Genomic DNA, 24,395 nt, shown 5'->3' with positions numbered 1-24,395 from the left:
CACAGTCTCTCTGCTAGCACACACTCAGGCCTGCTCTCCCACACCCACCCACAGTCTCTCTGCTAGCACACACTCAGGCCTGCTCTCCCACACCCGCCCACAGTCTCTCTGCACACACTGGAAGTTGCCAGAATTTAGCCCAGTAGCAAATGTAGTCACCCAGGTTCTCTCTCTCCCTCTCCTGCTCTCCCTCTCAGCTCACAAAGGTGCGGAGGGGAGGAGAAGAAGGCACAGAGCGAGAGGCAGTGAGCATGGTGAGCATGGTGCTGACCTGGAAAGCAGGGAGTCCAGTAGGCTGTGCTGGGCTGCCAGCACTTGAAGCTGAAGCAGAAGGATTGCCACAAGTTTGAGGTCAGCTTGGACTACACAGTGAGTCCCAGGCTGGCGTGGGATAACCCTAACCACGGAAAAGAAAACAAGAGCGGGAGGGATAGGAGGAGAAGGAAGGGGGAGAGGAGAAGAAGGAGGAGGGAGAGGAGGAAGAGAAGGGAAGGAGAGAAGGAAGGGAAAGAAGGAGGGAGGGAGGAAGAGAAGTCAGACGCCACACTTGGAAGGCTGAGGTAGGATTATGAGTTCCAGGACATCCTAGATAATGTGGCAATGGCTTGCTCACCCAAAACACAAAAACCCAGATGAAACCATGGGAGAATGTAGAGACTCCAAAAAACTGTGACACCCGAGCATCACAAGTGCCTTGTGGGGGAAAAAAAAGTGACAACAGGGCCAGGAACAGGAGGGGCTCCCGGGAATCTGTTACCTCCCTGGACTCTCCCTCCCCCCTGCCCTCCCAAACCTTGTAGGCAGGGTGAGTAAGTCAGGCACAGGGGAATAAGTGTATAAAGAAGAGAGGCTCCTTAGGCTAATATGGGTGTGAGGATAGCCGAGTCCCATTCAAAAGGCCTCCACTGCCTCTAAACTAGACAAGCTCCCCACCACAGGGTCTTCAACATACCAATTTGAAGGCCCTGCTTAGTCTGAGTCTGCCTGGGTTCTTTTGTAAAGAATGAGGAGTTAAGTTAATATTCAAGTGTTTATTTTCATTTTCTTTCTCAACCATTACACATCACCTCATTTCAGAGGTGAGAACCCAAGGGACAAAGCCGTGAGTGGGTGAGTGAGTGAGTGAGTGATCACCAGGTCACCTTTTAGGAGTGGGCATCAAGGATTCAGGCCTAGGTGCCTGTCTCCCTAAAATTGTATAACAAAGAGGGAAAAAGAACGGGACCCTGACTGTGTGAAGGGCTGGATCAGGGGACAGCACCCAGATGGCTATCAGGGGACATGGAACAAGGGACAACACCCAGATGGCTGTCAGGAAGTGCGGCGTGGGGTCATGACCTTGGGCAGGTTGCTTATTCTTTGTTTGTGTGTTTTATTTTGTTTTGATACAGGGTTTCTCTGTGTAGCTCTGGCTGTCCTGGAACTCACTAAAGACCAGGCTGGCCTCGAACTCATAAATCCGCCTGCCTCTGCCTCCCGAGTGCTGGGATTAAAGGCGTGCGACACCACGCCCAGCAGGTTACTTACTCTTATAAGGTCTGCTTTTCTTTTTTTTTTTTTTTTAAGATTTATTTATTTATTATATGTAAGTACACTGTAGCTGTCTTCAGACACACCAGAAGAGGACATCGGATCCCATTACAGATGGCTGTGAGCCACCTGTGGTTGCTGGGAACTGAACTCAGGACCATGCTCATAATCGCTGAGCCATCTCTCCAGCCCAGTCATGGGGTTTCATCACAGCAATGGTGACCCTAACTAAAACACTAAGTGGCCAGATTTTAAAACAAATTTTGAGGAAACAGGTGGACTAGGGAGACAGGCATATTTGCAGGCCAAGCCTGGCCTGAGAAAATATGACCTCATCCTGGGAAGGACTCAGGTGAAATGGCTCTGCAAAGGGAGATGCAACTATAAGCCATGCTACAGCAGGCTAGCCTGGCACGTGGCAGGCCTGGGCTGAGAGAACTATAGAGGGTGGATGTCCAAGCTCAGTGATGACAGAGGAGAGATAGGAAGACCCACAGGGAACAGGGGCTGCTCACCATGACAATGTTGGCCAGGTGGGCAGAGACGAGCGCATACACCCCTCCGGAAGAGCCCACAACAGGTGCAGTCATGTCAGCCACAGACACCGCCAAGGAGCCTGGCACAGAGAGAGTGAAAACCATCAAGAGTGTTGGACTCGCTGTGCAGCCCAGCCCTGTCCCTCGCCTTCTGCCACGGGAGCAGAGCAACTCCGCAGCAGCAGGCTCCATCTCCTCCCCTTTCGATACCATGCTGCCTTGCGGCTTCCTCTGGACTGTTCAGAAGGTCTGTGTATGGTGGGACAAACCCCGTGTTCAAGTTTCTCGTTTTACTGATGGGAAACCAAGATTCAAAGGACAAGCCTGACTGGCTCCAACTGGGACTGATCCCAAACCAAGTCACCTGCTTCAGCCACATCTGGTGGTGTCACAAAGCTGCCCCAGTGAACAGAAGGTGTCCCACACGGGCAGGCAGGCAGGGTACATATATCTGTCCCTCCTACCCAAGGCTCATTTCCACCCTGAAAGCCTTTGAAGAGGTGCTAAGAGTCTGCTCTTCCTGACACAGAAATCCTTTTCCTTCCTCCTAAGGCCAGGAATTGAACCTTGTGCCTTACGAAAGGCTGGGTAAGCCCTCAGCCACAGAGCAGTTCCCCAGCCTGAAAGCCATGTGGATCAGATCTGTGCTCTCGGCCCCGGAGTGGCAGCCTCATCACACTAGCTCAGAGGTGGCTTCTGCTCCTTCCACTGTCTCTTTGCTCAGCGGAATCTAGAAACTTGCTTAGCATCACCTCCCACCTCCTGCCAGTCAAGCTAAAGCACAAGAGAATCTCCCAAGTGGGGCTTCTCTGTAGGGAGAATGTCCTTGAAAGTCCAGAGAAGGGTGACATCACACTCTGGGGAGAGTGATGACATCACACCCTGGGGAGAGGGCAGTTCTGTGGCTGTTGGGTGTGCGAGATGATAAACTTTGCTCCTTGGATGAAGCTGGGCAGAGAGGAGATGGGAAATTTATTGTTCTGGTCGCATTTAAGTGTGATCAATGCTTTGGCTTCCAGGGAAGGACACAGGAGACTAAAAATAACTAGGAGGCAGAGCCCAGGGCACAGAGGGTGAGTGGCGGCTGGTCTGGGTGAGCAAGCAGAAAACCACGGTTGGAAAGTGCCTGCAGGCTCAGGAGTCAATTAGCCACGGGAGAGGAGGAGCAGGCCTAGGGTCCAAAGTTGCAAGTTTCACAAAGGTGGAACACCTTAGGAGGGGCTTCCTGAACCAGGACCTAAGACCATCTACATGGAGACGTGGAAAGAGATCCCCATGGGAGCACCCAGACCACCTGTCTCTCGACACCCTCTTTCCAAGTCCCTATGACCAATTCTTGCTAGCAAAGGAGATGTCATTTCTCTGGAAAAATTAAGCAGGCAAACCCCAAGCTATCATGACTCGAGGACTCCCAAATCCTTCTCTCAGCCGGTGGCAGCTAGAGATCTTTACCTTTGTCCTATCTTGCTTTGGGCTTTAATTTGCTATCTTAACTGTTGTCCCTTTTATTGGCCTATCCACGGGGTTCAGCCATAAATATCCCAAAGCAGGGGAGTTGGGTATGGGGAATCCCTGGGTAGCAAACAAATGGGCAGCATGATCTGCATGACAAAAGATTCCCACACTCCCCTGGCTACTGTGTGAGCGCTGCATTGCAGGACAGCACAGGGCCAGCTGCCTAAACCAGCTCCTCATTAATTACTGTTTGCAGCAAGCAAGCCCGGCTTCACCCAGCTGCTCTCTTTCCTCTCTGATGGATGCATGCAAATCGGCTCCTTCTCTGTGCCCCAGAGCAGTCAGGGTCAGAGATGTATCACCGCAGCCTCCAGGGACAGAAGTGCCCTGCCAGGATCAAGCAAACACAGCATTGACCTTTCCCTCACCCTTCCCTGCGTTTAGAGTCTTGACCTTTGGGCCAGAGACCAGCTAGGAATCATGCAGGAGTATGGAATGGGAATGAAACTGACCAGTTGTGAGACCTTAGGCATTGCTCCTAAATTCTTTTGGCTTTAGTATTCACATGTATGAGATGTGAAGGTATAAAGCTTTTTACATCCTGAACAGTGAAACCTAGTTTTCAAGGATTCCTGGGTTTCCTAATTTACTGGGCAGAGCAGAAATCCCCTCTGGCTATGTGGGGTGGGACCTGAGGAGCAAGGCTGTTTGTCCACACAAGGGGAGGGGGCTCCTCAGTCCTTCCCAGATCAGGAATTCAATGTCCCCACATCATTGAATTTGGTTGAAGATCCAGAGGCTTTGGGCTTTGATTTTGAACTGAAATACATGTATCTGTTAAAGACATATTTAAAGGTTTTATGTAGACTATACTGGCCTTGAACTTGCCGAGACCCTCCTGCATTGCCTCCTGAGTACTGAGATAACGAACTTGCACAAATGTCTCATTTTATAATATTTATTACCTTCCAAGACTTACTTTCTTTCTTTCTTTCTTTTGTTTTTTTTTTTTGTTTGTTTGTTTGTTTGTTTGGTTTTGGTTTTTTGGTTTTTTGGTTTTTGGTTTTTTCGAGACAGGATTTCTTTGTGTAGCCTTGGCTGTCCTGGAACTCACTTTGTAGACCAGGCTGGCCTCGAACTCAGAAATCTGCCTGCCTCTGTCTCCCGAGTGCTGGGATTAAAGGCGTGCGCCACCACGCCCGGCATCTTCCAAGACTTTTCTAAGGTCCCTGCATCAGTTGGGGCTGGACGGATCTACGCATACAGAGTAGTAAAAGACACCCAGGGAGACTGTGGACCAGGCAGGATCCCTTCCTAACTTGTTAGGAAACTCATAGCTAACAGGACCTTAAAGGTCAGGACAAATCCCATGGAGGTGGTAGGGTCAGACAATGGCAAGATGGAGTGCCACGCCTCACCTCTGCACAGCACAAACCAAGGGGCTGGTCTCCAAAACATTTTCTGGGTCCGTGTCATCATGCAGGTGAGTTGGTGGCCTTGCCATTAAGGCACAGCTGCAGTGGTTTTACCCTGCAAAGTTTGAAGGCAGGTGTTCTCCCACATCTCCCTTGGCCACTAGGAAAAACTCAAATTAACACTGGCAGAACATTTACCTCTTAGCAATGTTACTTTATTTATTCATGTATTCTTTCATCTACTCTACAAATATTTATTACCTAACAGGTGCTGAGCTCTAGGGATGCATACTGGTTTCTACAAACTCTGTAACGAAATGTTGCTGATACACTTTGGTGCCCTGTTTGTTTGCATTTGACACAGTAACTCACATAGCTCAAGCTGGTCTCAAAGTCATTATGTAGCCAAGGATGACCCTGAGGCTCCAGGTCTTCCTACCTCTACCTCCCACGTGTTGGGATTGCAGCTGTGCGCTAAGGTGTATCTTAGCAGTGCTCCCGCATGCCCTGCTAAGATATGGGCTCTAAAAGATTGTTAGTGGTGTAACTGTTCATCTTTAGTGTCTGTCGTTCACAGGACAGGATACAGTGCACAGGGCTCTACCCTAACTTGATTACTTAGAAGTGTTTATCTCACCTTTCTGAATAACCTATTCATGGGCGTGACCATGGCCACCTTATGAACCTTACAAAATTGTGACGTATACTGGTGATGACACACAAGACCTGAATCATACACCTGAGTATTGTAGATGTCCTATGGGTCAGCCATCAGTGATAAATAGGATGGCTTTGGGTTTGAAATAGCTTCACTGGCAGGGAGTAAAGCCAGGTCAGATACCGGTCAAGGCGTTTCCTTGGTTTCTGATTATCTGCACAAACGCAAAGGCCTGCCTTCCGGCTCTCATCATACCGAGGTTGTATCTACAGGGCAATCTTTGGGGTCACAGAGCCCATGTGGGTGACCAGCTTCACCACTTACACAGAAGCTGTGTCTTCCTGGGCAAGTCACTTGTTCCTCTAAACCCTGGCTTCAGGTTTTTTGTTTTTGTTTGTTTTATTGTTTTTCTCTCTCTCACTGTGTAGCTCAAGCTGGCCTTGAACTTCTGATCCTTTTGGTTTAGTCTCAGACACAGTTATTACAGGAATGTGCTACACCAAACCCCAGCCTTGGGCTCCAGACCCACGGCAGGTAGAAAGGGGTGGCCACGTGCAGTGGTGGTGAGGACTCCATGCATGTCGACCATGGGTAAGAATTAACTCTCTAGTCAAGGTCTATCTGTCTCTAAGGGTTTCTCTCTGGGGATACAGAGGGGGAGCAGTGTAGGAAGATCAACCCACAATCTCGTTGGGGGTCAATAACATGATTTGTAGTGGCCTGAATCAATGGCTCCAGCAGAACACTGTGTGCCCCTGGCTCCACGCTGCAGCCCCCACAGCCTCCTATCTTGGTGACGTGCCTTACTTTTGTCTGCACCTTCCCAGTCTGCAGTGACATCACTGCGGAGGGATGTTTGTGCTGTCTCCCCACCGTGTCATCTGTTCCGGGTGAGGGCTGAGTCATTTTTGAATCTCACTTCTGTCTTCCAAGTTCCTGGCACCCCGAGTCTAATTGACTACTAACTGCAAGTGTTACGAGTGCCTTCCCCGTTCCTTGCCATTTAACATCTGGGACTCTGAGAAATTAGGTAGGGAACGCACAGCAGCCATAAATCCCCAGGTGGCGTGACTAGAAGGTGTGTGGGTGGCTGAGAGAGAAGTCTGGAACCTGGAGGTGCTCACTCGACCTCTGTTAAGGACATAGAAAGTGCTGCATTCAGGGAAAGGTCTTTAGGGCGCTGTCCATGGTGCAAGGAGCTGGGCACAGATGCCAGGGACAGTGCTGGGAGGGTGTTGTGTCCTGTCCTGTCCCCTCCCTCCCCACCCCCACCCCCGACTCCTGCACAGGGTCTACAGACTAGTGTTGGAGGTAGAGTGGGAACCTTCCTGCTCTGAAGTCGCTCACTTTCATCACCAACTGTCTCTTGTTTACAAGGCCAAGGCTGCCCAGCTCTCTTGAGGACAACACTAATGCCACTCAGAAAGGATTAAGATCTTACACACACACACACACACACACACACACACACATACAGAGAGAGAGAGAGAGAAATTGAGGGGGGGTTTACATCTTCAGTTGGAGGTATCACGGTAGAGACTCAGTGGTCTGAAATGCTCTCTGGAGAATTCACTCACACCCCATCCCCACGTCAGACACACAGACTTCTTCCGACAGGGGTATCCACTATCTCCTAGGCCAGACTGTCCTATCCTCGGAGGGTCACTCGAGGGATCCATGGCAGGTCTGGGTAGAAGAAAAAGCTCCCTATGGGTTTAGATGTGCCTTGGCCAGAAAGCTGCCTGGCTTCATTCACATCACTGATGCCCTGGGTGTTGTGCACACTGCACAGTGAGAGGAGCTTCTCGTTATGTGGTGAGTCTCCCCACAACAGCAAGCAGCTCTCATTAGCTCTGCCTACAAGCTTGATGGGACCAAAAGGGACCAAGGAATTTGCCCAGGCTTACACAGCTGGAACATGGGAGTCTGATGGCAGGAACTCTGTCAGTAGGCCTGTTCCAATCATATGCTCTGCCCTCTTTCCAGAACATACCTCCCTGTCTGTGTAGCTGTGGGAAATATGCCTAGCGGACAATTCTGAGTCAGGGACCCTGGAGATGAGGATGTGTGTGTGCCCAGGAAGCCTGGGCTTGTACCACCCATGGGATCTCCTCTGACATTCCCTGGGGAGGAACACCGCAGGGCCCGCCTGCCTACCTGCCACAACACCGGCCACGTAGACAAGCCCAATTCGGGTGGCTCCGTGCACCATCTCCAGGGGTACCCCTACCAGCAGCTGCAGTGCCACATTGAGTCCCAGCTGTTCCACCCTGTGACAGACCACGGTCATTAATTCACCTGGCAAATGCTCTGTGCCGAGATACTGGGAGCCAGCAGGTTGGTGCGAGGCCCCATTCTTTGCCTTTGAGCAGCTCATGGGCTGTGGAGGGGACTTGACTGTCATGGGAAAAAAAATTCCTTTCTGCTGGGACAGAATACACATAAGAGACCTGGTAGTGACAGGCAGGTAGTCTGTATATGTGGCTGTGACAGGGACTAGCCATGCCCAGGACCTAGCTGCTCCAGGGGTTAACTTGCAAGAAGCCAAGACTCAGAGAGTGGCTTAGTCACAGCCCAGGTGTCTGGTCAGCTTGACCTGCCCCATTCCCCAGCTCTGGGCTCACTCTGGCTTTTTTACCGTATCTACAAGCACTACTGAGCCCAAGAACAGAGATGGTCTCAAAACATCTCAATGCATTAGCGACCTCTTGGAACTTAGCAATGCATCATTTTCTCTTAAATTCTTACAAAGGGAGGTTCTCTTTCCTGGCATGAGAAGGGGCCTTCTTGACTGGCTCCAAACTCAGGGCTGGGAGAGGGGCCCCAGGCTTTCTTTCCCTGGACAGACTATGATGGGGAATCGGTTGTTGCAAGAAATTAGTCCTTTTCTTTGCTCGTTACACACACTGATGAACAATGCTGGCGGCTGGTCACATGACCCTCTTTGCTTTGGCCACTAGGAAGGCACAGATAGAACATTTCAGCCTACCTTTGCCAAGTGCACAGAGCCGCACCATTACATGTGTGTAGGAATCCCATTGCTGGCTCTCAGCATTCTCTCTCTGTCTCCTTTCCACACACACTTAACAACTGGTGTGTTTGGTATTGGAGGTGCTGCAAGAAGCTATCTCAGATCTGCAACCAAGTCATTAAAATAAATTGATAACCTAATTCCAGAGTGAGAGGGTCCTTGCCTAGCACTGCAGAGACCCTAGGTCCAATCCTCAACACTGTAAAAAATTAATTTTAAAGCACGAGTGTGTAAATGTGTATATAATATGTTGAGATATATTTCGGCTCCACTCACTCTTCTGCAGGGACTACGGAGAGATACTCACCCTGCATGCATGAAGATGTATGTCACATAGCGCCAAGCCTGCGCACGGAGCTGCGGGTGGTAAACCAGAGAGTTCTTCAGGTATCGAGGGTGCGTCACCTGCAGCACAAACTGATCCAGTAGGACCCCGTTGTACAGGAAAAGGGCAACCTGGAAGAAGAGCAGTAGAGAGGCGAGGCCAGTCACTAGACACACGACAGCCCAGGATGTCCCTTGTGCTGATGGCACTGAGGTCATGACAGGAGGCTGTCAACTCACCCTTCCAGAGAATGAAAGGAGCCCACAGCCAGCACACCCTTATCAGAGAACCTCTCTCACTGTACTTGTCTGAACTGTGTAATGAGGTTCCTGGATCTCCCTGTCTATGCTTCCTTGGTGGGCGTGGTTTTTCAAGACAGGGTTTCTCTGTGTAGCCCTGGCTGTCCTGGAACTCACTCTGTAGACCAGGCTGGCCTCAAACTCAGAAATCCACCTGCCTCTGCCTCCAGAGTGCTGGGATTAAAGTTGTGCCATCACTTCCTGGCAAAGGTTGGCTTCTTAAAAATAAAACTAAACTAGACAAAATAAAGATAAAAATAAGGGCTGGAGAGATGGCTCAGTGAGTGGTTAAGAGCACTGGCTGCTCTTCCAAAGGTCCTAATTTCGATTCCCAGAAACCACACGGTGGCTCACAACCATCTATAATGGGATCTGATGCCCTCTTCTAGCATGCAGGTGTACATGCAGCTAGAGCACCATATACATAAAATAAAGATCTTTTAAAAAATAAAAATATGGTGGTAAAATAGACATAAATTTAGAATCTATAATTTATTTATACTTTTTTTAGTATAAGTGTGTGTGTGTGTCCCTACATCTGTGTGCCATCTTGCCAGCCTACCTAGTATCGTAGCCAGTTTTCACCGTACTGTTGAACAGCACCAAGTACATCCTCGCTGTGCTACCCTCACTATTCCCTGTGTGTGCACAAAACTCATTTCATCTTTCAGAACTGAAACTCTGTACCTACGACCAAGAACTCCCTGCTGTCCCTCCCTGCATCCCCACACACACCTACCATGTTGCCTTAAAGGTTGAATAATATTCTGCTGTATGTATCTGCTGCACTTTGGTAACTCATCCATTGGTCAGTGGGAACTTGTGCTCTGCCACCTGTTGTCTATTGTGAATGTCTCTGTGGACACGAGGGCAGGTAGCTTCTCCTGTCATGCTTTTAACTCTGAAGTGGAATTGCTACATAGATGGTCGTCTTAAGTTTCTTTTTTTTTTAAAGGATTTTATTTGAAGCCGGGCAATGTGATGCACACCTTTAGTTCTGGCACTCAGGAGGCAGAGGCAAGCAGATCTCTTTTTGGGGACAGCCTGGTCTACAGAGCGAGTTTCAGGACAGCCAGGGCTACATAAAGGAACCCTGTCTCAAAAACAAAACTAGTTTTTATTATTTTATATGTATCTGTGTATTGTCTACATTTGTATCTGTGTACACATGTATGTCTGGTGACCAGATCCTTTAGAACTGGAGTTACAGATGGTTGTGAGCCATCATGTCATAGGTCTGGGAATCAAAGCCAGGTTCCAGTGCCCTTTCTCGGCTGTCTCTCCAGCTCCGTGCCTCATTTTCTGAAGAAATCCCAGTTTCCCTGGTGGCTGCTCCACTTGGCTTCCCCAACAGCACACGAGGTCTCTGTTTTCTCCTTGTCTTCATGGATGTACCACACAGATTGGTTTTTCAGTTGACTGAGTATATTCATTTAGGCCCCAGAAGGGTATTTCCTATGGTGATTTCTCTGGAGCTCACTGTAAAATGTATCACTGTGTCCCTGGGTTCATAATTAGAGCATGTGCAGAACCATTTAAGGATGTTTTGGGTTCCAAGCTGGGCTACCACAGCACAGAAATCTAGGAGGGTGGGGGTTTTCTCTCCATAGCCCTGAATGTCCTTCCTTCTCTCTCTCTCTCTCTCTCTCTCCCTCTCTTTCTCTCTCTCTCTCTTTCCTTCCTTCCTTTCCCTCCCTTCCCCTTTCTTTCTTTTCTTTCTTTCTTTCTTTCTTTCTTTCTTTCTTTCTTTCTTTCTTTCTTTTAAAGATTTATTTAGGGCTGGAGAGATGATGCAGCGGTTAAGAGCACTGACTGCTCTTCTGAAGATCCTGAGTTCAAATCCCAGCAATCACATGGTGGCTCACAACCACCCATAACAAGATCTGACTCCCTCTTCTGGAGTATCTGAAGACAGCTACAATGCACTTACATATAATAAATAAATAAATCTTTTTTTAAAAAAGATTTATTTATCTTATGTATGTGTACACTGTTGGTATCTTTAGACACACTAGAAGGGGGCGTTGAATCCCATTAGAGATGGTTGCGATCCAAACCACCATGTGGTTGCTGGGAACTGAACTCAGGACCTTTGGAAGAGCAGTCAGTGCTCTTAACCCCTGAGCCATCTCTCCAGCCTGCCCTGAATTTCTTTAAGACAGGAGAACTGTAAACTGCTTTGTGTTTCCTCTCTCAATGTCAGCTGTGGGTACCATCATTCCGTTGTATTGCTGGTGTTGGACTCAGCCGGCAGTTCCGTGTTCCCTCATTTTCTGTTATGAAACCAGAGACTCGGGTTACTACAGCTCTGTGGAAACAGAAGCCTTGGGCTCTGAGAGAGTTAAAGCAGCTATTTAAGTAGCTTCCTTTTTTCCATATCGGGGATTCAAAATCCATACAGCTGAAGAGTTTTAAAATATGAACCAATCTGAACACAAACATTGGTTCCTTTGGACAAACTCAGGCAAATTATCTGAGTTATTTGGCCCTTACTTTCCATACCTGAAAATGGGTACTAATAATTAGACTGCCTGGTGGTCACAGTTTAATGGTGGTATGGCTGCTGATGGTGACAGCGTTCATCTCTACTCCTAGCGCTCCAGAGACAGAGACAGGAGGATTGCTAGTCTGAGGGCAGCTAGAGAAAGAATAAGACCCTTTCTTTTCTTTTTTACTTTTTTTTTTTTTTCATTTTCAAGACAGGGCTTCTCTATGTAGCCCTGGCTGTCCTGGAACTCACTCTGGCTGAATGATCATTTGTGTATGTGAGGCCAGGCTGGCCTCAAACTCATAGAGATATACCTGTCTCTGCCTCCCTGGTGCTAGGATTAAAAGCATGCACTCCTAACCACTGTAAGGAAGACAGCCTTTCTTAAAAGAACAACAAAATGGGCCAAAAGCACATATATACTCTCAGGCACACACACTCACAGAACTAATAAAATAAGTAAGTTAAACAAAGCAAGGGGCTGGAGAGCTGACCCAGCAGTTGAGAGCACTTGTTGCTCTTGCAAGGGACTTGGGTTTGGTCCCTAACACCAACATAGCAGCTCGTGATTATCTGTAACTACAGTTCCAGGGGATCTAACACCCTCTTCTGACCTCTGCGGATACTGCATGCATGTGGTGCACACACACATATTCATCCACACGAAGCAAATACATCTAACAAAATTTTTTTAAAATTCAAAAAGAGGTTTTTAAAATTGGGGTTGAGGGCACCAGATGGTTCCGTGGGTAAAGGCACTAGCCCCGGAGCCTGGTAACCTAAGCTCAGGGCTGGAATCTGAGAAGGAGAGAACGGATAAGTCGTCCTCCCGCCTAGACACGGGCACCACGCACCCACTCTCCCCACACACAAAGCAAGTAAATGAATAAATAAATGTCTTTTAAATTTTAAAATCGACAAAACAACAACAATAGCAAACATCAAGTTTAACACAAAGAGGCAGCTCAAGGCCCAGCACACACTTAGGGGAGGAAGCTATAATTCAGGCCACACTGGGCTTTCTGGACTAAGCCTGGGCATAGCTTAGACCAAGGGAGACCATATGCCCTGTTCTCCAAGATGCTGCTCAGGCAGCTGGGAAGAGAGGCCAATGGTAATAATGTGCTTGTCTGCAGCCTAGGTTTGATGTGCACGCGCACGCGCACAGCTGTTCTTTCCACCTAATGCCATTCAGGTGTCCTGGCAACAAGCAGAGCTTCCAAGGTATCTCGTTATTGTTGGTCCTCAAATAGACGTTAATAAACAGCCCCACACAGTAAGCGTTGGAAGAACACGGCTAAGAAAATCTCAGAAAAACACCACTGCAATATTTGCTTGGATGAAACCATAACAACACACAGATCTCTTCCTGCAGAACAGAGGGAGAGCTTTTTGTTTGTTTTGTTAGTTTGTTTTAGATGTTTTCTTTTCTTTCAAGTCAGGATTTTCTGTGTAGTCCTGGTTGTCCTGGAACTCCATCTGTAGACCATGCTGGCCTCAAACTCAGGGATCCACTTGCCTTTGCCTTATAGTTCCTTCAAACTATTTTTCTTTACTATTTTATTTCTGTGGATATTTTGCCTGCATATATATCAGTGCAGCACACTCATGCCTGGTGCCATCAGAGGCCCAAAGAGGATGTTGGAACTGGAACACTTGGAACTGGAGCCACAGATGGCTGTGAGCTGCCATGTGGACTCTGGGACTCAAACTTAGGTCTCCGAAGGCGCAGCCACTGCTCTAAACTAAGGCACTGCTCCCGCCCATTCCTGTTTTCTTTTATGGAGACAAGATCTCATTCTCTAGGGCTGGAGAGATGGCTCAGTGGTTAAGAGCACTGACTGCTCTTCCAAAAATCCTGAGTTCAATTCCCAGCAACCACATGGTGGCTCACAACCATCTACACTGTAATCTGATGCCTCTTCTGGGGTGTCAGAAGACAGCTTCAGTGTACTCATACACATTAAATAAATCTTTAAAAAAAAAATCTCATTTTCTAGCCCAGCCTGTCCTTGAACTCTTGGTGACCGTTCATGCGATTGCAAATATGAGTCTCCAAGCCCAGCCAGATTAAATAAAAATGAGGCGCACCATGAAAATGGCAAACAGAAGCCAGGCATCACTGCAGGAGCCAGAAGTGGGCTGGGCTACTGGAGTTCCTGTGCCAAACTGAGAACTGAGTGTCATCACACAGGGACAAGTCACAGACAGGAGTACCTGGGGAGTCCCTTGTCTGTGCAGGGCTCATTTTTGCAGGATAGTAAGTATGGCTTGGGGCTGCTCTTTCAGAGGACCCCAGTTCAATCCCCATCTCCAGGAGATCTGAGGCTTTCTTCCCACTGACAAACTTGTGTGTGCGTGGGTACACACACACACACACACACACACACACATAAATAATAAAACAAACACAAGGAAGAAATGGTTTTGGGTTGAAATGATTGGTTTTGGAAAAGTATGGCAGATTCCCTAAAGAGAGATGTTCTTAAAAACTTCATTTCCTTGTTCACAAACACTCCCTCCCAGAGGTCAGCACGTGCTCCTTCTGTGTCCATCCTCTCAGCCTATGGAGGCATCTGTCCTTCCAGGGACAGCATGGGGAAGCTCTTGTGACTCCTGCATTACAGTTTGGAAATGAGGTCCCAAGGGGCCAACAGTTGCTGTTCTAGTCCTCCAGGGGAGGAATTACATAAATTGGCTTTATTGAGTTTGTCTGGCTAAGTCCCAAAATCTGTGAGTTTGTCATATTGTTTTGCTGTGTAGAAAAGTGTAGAAATATGGGGACTTCGCTGCAGGGGGAAAAAAAAAAAGCCTCACTAACCTTTGCCAGGAGTGCTCACTAAAATCGCTTAGCCTAGGCAACTGACATAGCCCAGCTTGGGAGCTGAAGGTCAAGGCCAGGCGGTCAAAGGTTGGAGGCCTGCTTGGGATACACAATGAGTCCCAGACAACCTGGGAATAGTGAGACCCTGTCTCAAAAGCCAGAAAGCAAAATAAGAGGTTGGAGAAATAGCTATCAGTTAAGGGTGATTGCTGCTCTTCCAGAGAGCAGGAGTTGGGTTGCTAGTCTCCGCGGGAGGTAACCCTGACACATCCAAGAGAACCTGACACTCTCAGTGGCCTCAGTGGACACTCTCATGTCTGTCTGTATACACACAGACACAAAAATAATAAAATTAAAAAAAAAATCAACTCTCCAAAACTTAGGACTCTCTTTGAAGCCTAGGGTTACAATAACCCATGGGTTCCCTAGCAACGCTCCTCCATGCAGGACAAGCACTACACCAAGCAGGATCTGCGCCCTTCCCCCTCCCCTCAGAAACTCATCTCCCCACACAACCCCAGGTCTAGAAAGCCCCTGCCTTCACCCTGGTCCTTGCCTCCAGCAGCGTGATTGTGATCATGAACCAGGGCGGAGGGCAGCAGGTGTAGCTGTCATAGTACCACTTGCGGTCAATCTCCCGGGGCAGAGTCTCGTAGGCCACATGGCGGATGAGCCGCTGCGAGAGGCTCAGCCCCTTCTCTTCCAGCAGGGCCTTGCTGCTCAGCCTGCGGTTTCCCTGAAGGATGGCCTGGCGGAAGCTGTTGGAACGTTTGTTGCTCATCTGGGCAGGAAATGGAGTGGGGAGAGGGTCAGAGCCGGGGCCTCAGGGAAACCCCGCACCCACACCTCAGCCTGCATGTTCTGTAGAGCAAGCCAAACTCCTCTTCCCTGAGGTCTCTGAGAGCAGCAACCCCCCACCCCCAATACCACAGTGTTGCCCTCTGATAGCCACAAAGTGTCTCCATTAGATGAGGACTCCGAATATCCCCTCTGTCTAATAGGAAACTGAGGTTCAGAGAGTCCTAAGATGACACAGGTTCAAACCCAGCCCCATACTCATACATTCCTCCAATCCACTCATTCCTCATTGTCCCATCCAAGTGTTAGAGCCATCACCAGATACAGGGGAGTCGGTGGTGCTCAGTACAGAGAAGTAACCAGCAGTCACAGTTCAGAGTGACAGCTGCTGAGAGAATACACAGGATCCAGGCCAGCGTGTGCCAAGGTGGTCAGCAAGGGCTTTCCTGGAGGAGGAGATGCTCAGGTGAGGGCCAGAGGTGAGGAAGAGTAAGCACCCTCAGATATACCAGCTTGGGAAGGTACAATAGGTCTGTACCTACTGTTAGAATCTGCCAGAATCAGAACTCAATGCCCTACCACAGAAACTGTGACACTTTAGTGTCTCCCAGGACGTGTGACAAGCCTCCAGTCTCACCAAAACCAGGTCCTGCTCCCAGCAGCCCTGGCCCGGCCCCCATGGAACTCTATCTGCTTCACCTAGCAATTAGCCTAACTTCCCGCTTTTAGAAACATGTGCTATCCTTGACTTACTCTCCAGGATCATATTGTGAAGTATTCCCAAGGTGGAGAAGCCCAAATCACCCAGATCTGCTGGCCCATGGGCCCAGCTACTTCATAGCCACTGGCATATAGTTACTCATGTACTTTTTGGACCATGGGCCCAGCAAGAGATAATCTAACCAGACCTGAAGGCAAGATGTGGGCAAGGCTAGCAAGATGAATGGGACCACCAAGGCATGGGAGTCCGCAGCTCCTTCTGGAGGGCACCTGAAAGAATAGAGGCTCAGATGGGACCATGTGGTAGGAGCCTCCCTTGCAGAGTCCTCTCTTCACCCCTGAGTCCTGCTTCTCACTGGTCCCTGTGTAGCTTCAAGTCAGCCTCCTCTGGCTAGCTGTCCTCAGTGAGCCTTTCTAGCCACTCCCACCCCTCTGGATAAGGGTGGTTAGTTTTGCCTGGGTTGGTGCAGGAAGGGCCACGGATACCACGCAGGGAAGTTTCCTGGCAGAAGAACGTTGACAGCCAACAGAAAATGGGGAAAGAGAGGCAAAGAGTGGGCAGAGCAAGGGCCAAGGCTCCAGGGTGCAGGCTGGGATTGGCTGCTCCAGCTCAGAGTCTGAACAGAAAACTGTGACAACATCACATCACTTCTCACCATGAGCTCCCACAGAGGGCTCCCCTGGAATGGAGCCAGCCGGGAGAGAAACACCTTGCTGGGCCTTGAGATTGGGTAGACACCTGTCGCCTATGGGCTGCGCTAGGCACAAGCCAGAGCCAGGCTTGAAGTCTGCTTCTTGGTGATGTTGATGACACTCTTGTGGCCCAGTCTGAGAGCCTTTGACTGAGCTCAGCTTGGGCCGAGTCTATTCATAAGAGTGGGTTCTCTTCGATCGCCGAACGTCTACAGCAGTTCCCTCCAGGCCATTACATCCACAGAAGGCAGCAACCGGCAGCCGAAAGGCTATTGAAGCTGCCTGCCATTGTCTGGGCAGTCACGTCACAGAGAGCTAAGGTGGGACAGTGACAGCAGGCTGCCCCGATCGAGGCTTTGATGTCCAAGAATACAGGGAACTTCACAGAGTTTTCTTCTCCATGGGTGACATGAAGAGAGCGGACCATCTCATCGATGGGAAAACAAGAATCCAGCCTTGTATTCACCTTGCTAGTTCATAGAGCACCTACTGATGTCCCGTCCATCCAAGGTGGGGAGCACAGCTTGCCTAAGACACCTGAAGCCCGTTGTAACCCTGCCACAGAAGCCTCTGAAAGAACATAGCATCAGTCCCCAGGAAGTGGGTGCTTCTCCACCAAAGATAACGGACAATGGGCAGGACTCATGAGCCAAGGCCCCTCCAGAAGTCGCCCACAGATCTAAGCCTCCAGTTACGCTGCATTCCTAGGAAGTCTGGCTTGATCTACCTTTTCTCCTGCCAGAACTTCTCCACTCCCAGCTGCTGGGAAGAGCACTAGCTGAGTTCACTAATACATCCCACCAACCCAATCCAGGCCAGTGCACAGAAAGAACTCTTAGGCCTTAGCGAGGACCTGACACAAAAAGAGACTCTGTACAAAGATGTTGGGAACCAAGGATGAAAGGGCTGGGGTAGTGCAGTCACCTTGTTATCCCAATGGGAAGGACTCAAATTGCCAGGAGTTTTAAGGGATGTCAAGACCTTAGTGGTGTGAAGGGAAGTTCCAGGAAATGAGCTGTGTCTGTAAAGACAGACTGAGTCGTTTGCATGGCAGCCACGTGGACAGTGATATTGGAGGTTCAGAGCGTAATGATCCTGGGTTGTCTTCAGCCTCCTAAATAACCATTCCTTGCCCACCTCTGCACCAGACCCGACGTCCTATGACTAGCAAGTAAAAACCTTTCTGGAATTTCTTTTTAGTTGTTTTTTGTTTTTGTTTTGAGACTAGATCTCACCATAAATCCCTGGCTGACCTGGAACTCGTGATATGCAGACAAGGCTGGCTTCAAACTCACGGAGATCTGTCTGCCTGTCTCTGTCATGCACCACCACATCGCGCCCTTTTGGAATTTGCTAACTTAACTGACCACTAGATCCCATCAATCCAAAGGCTAATACAACCTCTGAGTGTCTTACCGTTGTTTGGTGTTTGCTTGTCAGTCAGTATCTGAAGCCTATGGGAAAGACTCCCCCTGTGTGGTGGTTTGAATACGCATGGATTCCATAGACCTGTGTTTGAATGCTGGGCTATAGGGAATGACACTATTAAGAGGTGTGAGTTTGTTGGAGTAGGTGTGACCTTGCTGGAGGAAGTGTGTCACTGTGGAGGTAGGCTTTGAGGTCTAAGAAGCTCAAGTCTAGTCTGGCTAGGGTGTCTTCGTCTCCTTCTGCTGTTTCTGGATGAGCATGTAACTCTCAGCTCCTCCCCCACTATGCCGCCATGCTTTCTGCGATGACGATGATGGACTGAACCTCTGAAACTGTAAGCCAGCCCCAGTGAAATGTTACCCTTTATAGGAGTGGCCTTGGTCATGGTGCCTCTACACAGCAATGAAACCCAAACTAAGGCACCCATCTTTGCTTAACCTGTCTCTCTGATGATGTTTTCACCGATGTGTTTCTAAAATGCCTTCATCTATAACTTTCTTCGTTCTATCACTATAAAAAACTTCATGAAACGATGTCCTTGCCGATGCATATCTGAGGAGACCTAAGCATATGTTCCCAGGCCAACCAGTCTTACTCTATCTAGTCGGGAGCTGTTTCTTTCAGTGATGGTGGTATCTTCTCACCTGTTGAAGCTGAGGCCATTCAAACACAGTCAGTAAAAAACAAAAACAAAACAAACAAACAAACAAAAAACCCATCTGCCTAAAACTACTTCCTGTGTCTCTAAGCCCGCCCCCTTTCCAGAATGCTCACCAGGTTGACAAAGTCCTGGTAGCAGATCTGCCCATCTGCATGGCTGTCTGCGAGAGCCAGGAGCACCTCCTTTTTGTGTGGGTCCAGCTTAGAGCTGTGGCTCTCCAGGAGGCTCCGGAACTTCCCTGTGCTGATGTAGCCGGTGCTTCCAGGGTCAAACTGAGGGTGAAGCAGAAAGCTGAGTCAGTGGAGCACCACCCCTCCCAGTGCTCCTGGGGGGACCCAGATCCCCCTCACTTGAAAGTCGTTTCCCTTTTTTTTTCTTTCTTTTTAATTTAGTTTAGTTTTGGTTTTTTCCTTTGTGAAGCCCTAGTTGTCCTGGACCTCACTCTGTAGACCAGGCTGGCCTTGAACACACAGAGATCCACCTGTCTCAGCCTTCAGAGTGCCAGGTTGATTTTCTCTTCAGTGGAACTGGCCCTCTACTACCCAGCTACAGTTCCCCCCAGGCCCCTCCCTCCACTTACTCTAACTGCAGAAAGGAAAGCAAGAATGGAGTTCAGTAAGTAGAGGAGACAAAAGGCTTCTGGGATAGGGAAAGAAGGAGCTGAGCCTCCCCCACACAGAAGGTACACCAGCTTCCCCATGGCCGGTCCCACGGTCTGACTCACACATGACTGCTGGCAGACTCACTGAAGACAAGCTCTCTGTTGTTCTGATATGTTTGTTGTTGTTGTTTGTTTGTTTGTTTTTTCGGGGGGGGGGGCTCTGCATTCCCATGAGCACAGTGCTTTTTGTTTTTCGGGACAGGGTATCTTTGTAGCCCTGGCTGTCTTGGAACTCTGTAGACCAGACTGGCCTTGAACTCACAGAGCTCTGTCTGCCTCTGTCTCCTTAGTGCTGGGATTAAAGGCGTGCGCCACCACTTGTGCATTTACACCATTCTCTTTAACTTCCTGAAACTCCCCTGCACGCTGGTCAGGGGCCAGGCTTCCCAGGGAACGCATCACAAGCTACTTGTGCCTCATCCCTGGGCTGCAGTTCCTCCCAGGCCAGTGTCTCCTGTCATGGCATCTGCCTTACATCAATCAAGTTTTGTTGATGAATAAATGGGAGGTTCAATGGACAGACAGGTGCTAATTTTCCACGAGAAGCCTCTTTGGTTCAGTTAGAAAAAGCCTTTATCCCTTTTTGTTCCTTCCCCACAGAGTTCACAGAGCCTGCCCTCTATACCCTGCCAGAAAATGACACTCCATCACACACAAGACTTCAGTGTGTACCTGGAAAAGCTGCAGTGGGTTGCTTGGGATTTTAAATGCAGTGGGTAGCTTGGGTTTTTAAAGGCAATGGAAGGCAGGGGATACAGCTCAGAGGCAGAGTGCTTGCTAGCACAGAAGAGTCCCTGGGTCTGATACAGGAATGGGAGGCACTGAGTCACCCCTGACCTTGGGAAAGTATAGGGGCAGGGCAGGGGTGAAGCTGGAAGTCAAAGCCATGTTGTTCCTTCCCTGGCTAAAGTTAACAGAGGCTGCTTTGGGAACGCAGGTTCTGTGTACAATGTGTCTAGACGATCTAAGCCTGATAGCCAGAAGTCACGGTCAGGGACCTTCATCTGTCCCCCAGAACTCTTTAGGAAGGGGTAACTCCAAGGAGACCATGTTCAGATCACACCCTCCACCCCAGCACCAGGCATCAGGCATGGCATTTATCTGCTTATTACTATCAAGTATGTCAGGAAACTCTAAAGGATCTGCAAGACTAAAATGTTAGGTAGGGCTGATGAAACCGCTCAGTAGGTAAAAGCCCTTTGCTAAGCAAGCCTGACAACTTGAGTTCCATTCCTGAAACTCATGAAGGGCAAGAAGGAATGAGCTGACCCCCAAAACCATCCTCTGATAGCTGCTCCCCCACACTAATAACAACAACAACAACAACAACAGTAATAATAGATTCTTTTTTTGTTATTTGGGTTTTTTTGTTCTTTTCGAGACAGGGTTTCTCTGTGTAGCCCTGGCTGTCCTGGAACTCACTTTGTAGACCAGGTTGGCCTCGAACTCAGAAATCCGCCTGCCTCTGCCTCCCAAGTGCTGGGATTAAAGGCATGCACCACCACGCCCGGCCCGTAATAATAGATTCTTGTTTGTTTGTTTGTTTGTTTGTTTGTTTGTTTTGAGACAAGCTCTCTATAGCCCTGGCTGCTCTGGAACTCACTGTGTAGACCAGGTTGGCATTGAAGCTCCCAGAGAGTTCCCTGTCTCTGCTTTCCAAGTACTGGGACTAAAGGAGTGTGACACCACACCTGGCTAATAATAGGTTAAAAAAATACAAGCTCAGCAGGTAAAGGCCCTTGCAGGCAAGCCTGATGACCTGAGTTCAGTCCCAACATCAACACAGTGGAAGGGGAGAACTGACTCCCCCAAGTTATCCTTGACCTTCACAACTCCTGGACTGTGACAGGCAGGCCGACAGAAGGACGGACAGACAGACATTAAACTCACACTCTAAATGTAATTTTGAAAAAAAAAAAAAGAGTAATATCCCCTAATGCCTGCCTTGGTTTTATGAGGCCAAACATTGTTTTGTGTACTTTAATGGACAGAATTTTTTCTTTTGTAAAGATTTATTTATCTTTTGTTTTATATGGATTGGTTTCTGCCTGCATGTTCATCTGTGTAGTACTATGTGTGTGGCTGGTCTCTATGGAGGCCAGAGGAGGGGGTTGGATCCTCTGAAACTTGAGTTACGAGTGATTGTGAGCTGCCATATGAGTGCTGGGAATTGAACCCAGGTCCCTTGGAAGAGAGCAGTCAGTGCTCTTTACCGCTGAGCCATCTCTCCAGCCCCTTTATACAGAATTTATCCGACTCCTCTTACAACAGACAGAAGAGAACACATTATGATCCCCATGGTACAGAAGGGGGCACAGAGGTGAGAAAACACTAGCCAAGACCAGACCGGCTAGCAGAGCAGCCTGTCTGCAAGCAGCAGATTCCGCATCTGGCCAGCTCATTTCGGCACAGCTGGACACTGTAGGCCAGCATTAAAACCTGAGGACTAAAGAGCTGAGCATGGCACTGGGCTCCGGAGGGGCAGGGCTCCAGGACCCACAGGTTACCCTAAACAGGCTTCCTGCAGTAGGAAAGAGGCCCAAATAGATCTAGTCTGGCCTCCTCGCTGCTCAGATGTAGAAAGCAGAGAGGAGAAGGGGAGGGGAATAGAGAGAAAGATGGTTAAAAATGTCAGGGCTGGAGAGATGGCTCAGTGGTTAAGAGCACCAGCTGCTCTTCTGAAGGTCATGAGTTCAAATCCCAGCAACCACATGGTGGCTCACAACCATCCGTAATGAGATCTGACACCCTCTTCTGGTGCATCTGAAGACAGCTACAGTGTACTTAGATATAATAATAAATAAATCTTTAAAAAAAAATGTCAGTAGTTAAGAGAGTTTTGGTACAGGGACCGACCCTGACTCTACCATATAGGACCCTTTAGCCTAGCACCAACTGGTCCGTGTTACCTCAGGGCTGTGTTATAGGTCCTGGGAACATGACTGTTGGGTCCTGCAGGGGTCAAAGGTCCCGTTCACATCAGGGAACCTCCTCTCCCTCTCTAGAGGAGGAAGCCCAGTGGTTTGGCATGTGCTGGGAGCACAGACTACGATCCCTTCCCAGGGGCCTTCTCAGGGCTGCCTACAGAGGAAGACGAGGCAGGGGGCTGGAATAGGGCACCAGACAAAGAGCCACCTGCTCTCCTTCTCCCCCTCCCCCTCCAGGGCTCCCTGCTGTTGTCCTAGTGACAAGGGTTGCCCTGTGGTTCCCCAGCCCTCCCCCCTCCCCCAAGCATATTACAGGCTCTGTCTACACTGCAGAAAACATGCTGGAATCAGGCCGAGCCTCTATTCTCTGCCAAAACTCTACCTTTCATGCCAGGGCCAGACAGGCCAGACAATGGGGGGGTCACCACTACCCTAATAATGAGGCCTTAGGGACTGGAGGATGACTGGAGATGGGGGAGAGACAGGGCCAGGCTGGCTGCTGGGGTTCTAATGCCTCAGACAATGAGGGCAAGGGCAGAGCTGGCAGTGGGCATGGGGCACCCAGTGGGGTGTTGGTTAGAGGAGACAGGAGAGGACAAAAGAAATGGGGAAGGGAGAGGCATGAAGGGGTTGGGACAGGAGACAACATGCTCAGGAATAAGAAGAAGGTCCCTCCATACACAAGGAAGCTGAGGGCTTCTGAGTCTGTGTCTCTCAAGCAAGATGACAAGAAGCAAGGCAAAAATCACACTCCTGACTTTATAAAGCTCAGCCTCAATTGGCCCATCTGTTGAGTGGGTTGATGTCAACCTAAGGCAGCAACTAGCCAGGGGCTCTTCTCATCACTTTATTCAAATTGGCTCTGTGTCCTTGGTCTGCCTACCTGCTAAATACACTCAGGCCTATAAGAAGTAAGGTCACACTGGGAGTGCAGTGCTACTTAGGGGGAGAGGGGCAGAGCAAGTCCTTTAAATGCAACTTCCTTGTTAAGAACATGCTAGAGCCCCTGAAGCAGCCCTTCCAAAGTCCTTGCCCTGGAATCACTTTTTGGGGCAGCAGGCTGCTTGCAGGATGACCTGGGGATGACATGGGTTGGAGGCAGCCTGACAAGGCTAGTCTAGAGTGGACTGCCAGTGCTTCAGGAGGGATGATTATATCAGGGAATGGGGCAGGAGCCTGGCAAGAAGGCAATAGTCAGAGTGGGTCTCGAGCTGCAGGAGATGGCCCAGGGCTGGACAAGGATGCACTGTTGGGAGAAACATTCAACCCAAGCGTAGGAGACTGAGCACAGAGGAGACCACACAGCCCACGCACAGTCCTCTTGCCTCAGCCTTGAAAAGAGCTTCAAGAGGCTCCAAAGGGACTTTTAATCCCACCAGTGACCTGCTCATAGTTGCTAATCCCCTAGGTGGCTGCTGTTCTTCCCAGCCTGAGGCCACACACACACACACACACACACACACACACACACACCCATCTCTCGCCTCCTACCCTATGCTGATCCTGGGCCACTTGGTCTATGAAAATGACTCACCAAATCTTCCATGTAGTTAGGTAGGAGTCCACCCACAGCTGCTGTGCTGGGGGTAATTCATCAACTACAGTGCCTCAGTTTCTCCATCAAAGAATAGGTAGGAGTTCTGGCTTCTTGTGGGGAAAGATGGGGCTACATAGAAACAAGAATAGGGTAGAGAAAACAGCTGATCTGAGTCACAGACCCTTCAAAGAATAAATGGGAAGTGGGGTGGTACTGGTGCCATTTAGCAAGTTAGAAGGTTAGGAACTCATAACTCTAGGTCCAAATAGCTGGACGGGGATCCAGGTAAAACGGTGCAGGCCTGTAATAGTGGAACTTAGAAGACAGGCAGTTCAGGAGTTCAATGTCATTCTCTTCCCTCTCTCTCTCTCTCTCTCTCTCTCTCTCTCTCTCTCTCTCTCTCTCTCTC

The 24,395-nt window shown here is 49.2% G+C and overlaps 1 protein-coding gene across 2 annotated transcripts in view; it reads right to left on the bottom strand.

Annotated features, from left to right (window-relative positions):
* Rhbdl3 (rhomboid like 3) overlaps positions 1-24,395 on the bottom strand; it is a 55,150-nt gene that overhangs the window by 16,921 nt on the left and 13,834 nt on the right. For both annotated transcript variants that reach the window (XM_021178181.2, XM_029483049.1), the window contains 5 exons: positions 18,975-19,133; positions 15,118-15,342; positions 8,933-9,081; positions 7,752-7,864; positions 2,046-2,146 (listed from right to left, as the gene is read on the bottom strand). In XM_021178181.2, coding sequence (XP_021033840.1) covers positions 2,046-2,146; positions 7,752-7,864; positions 8,933-9,081; positions 15,118-15,342; positions 18,975-19,133 — 747 coding nt within the window. The remainder of the gene's footprint in view (positions 1-2,045; positions 2,147-7,751; positions 7,865-8,932; positions 9,082-15,117; positions 15,343-18,974; positions 19,134-24,395) is intronic.

This window comes from Mus caroli, chromosome 11 (assembly GCF_900094665.2).
Source record: "Mus caroli chromosome 11, CAROLI_EIJ_v1.1, whole genome shotgun sequence".
Taxonomy (NCBI): Eukaryota; Metazoa; Chordata; class Mammalia; order Rodentia; family Muridae; genus Mus; species Mus caroli.
The sequence above is the reverse complement of the archived record's forward strand: the minus strand, read 5'-3'. Positions and strand labels throughout refer to the sequence as shown.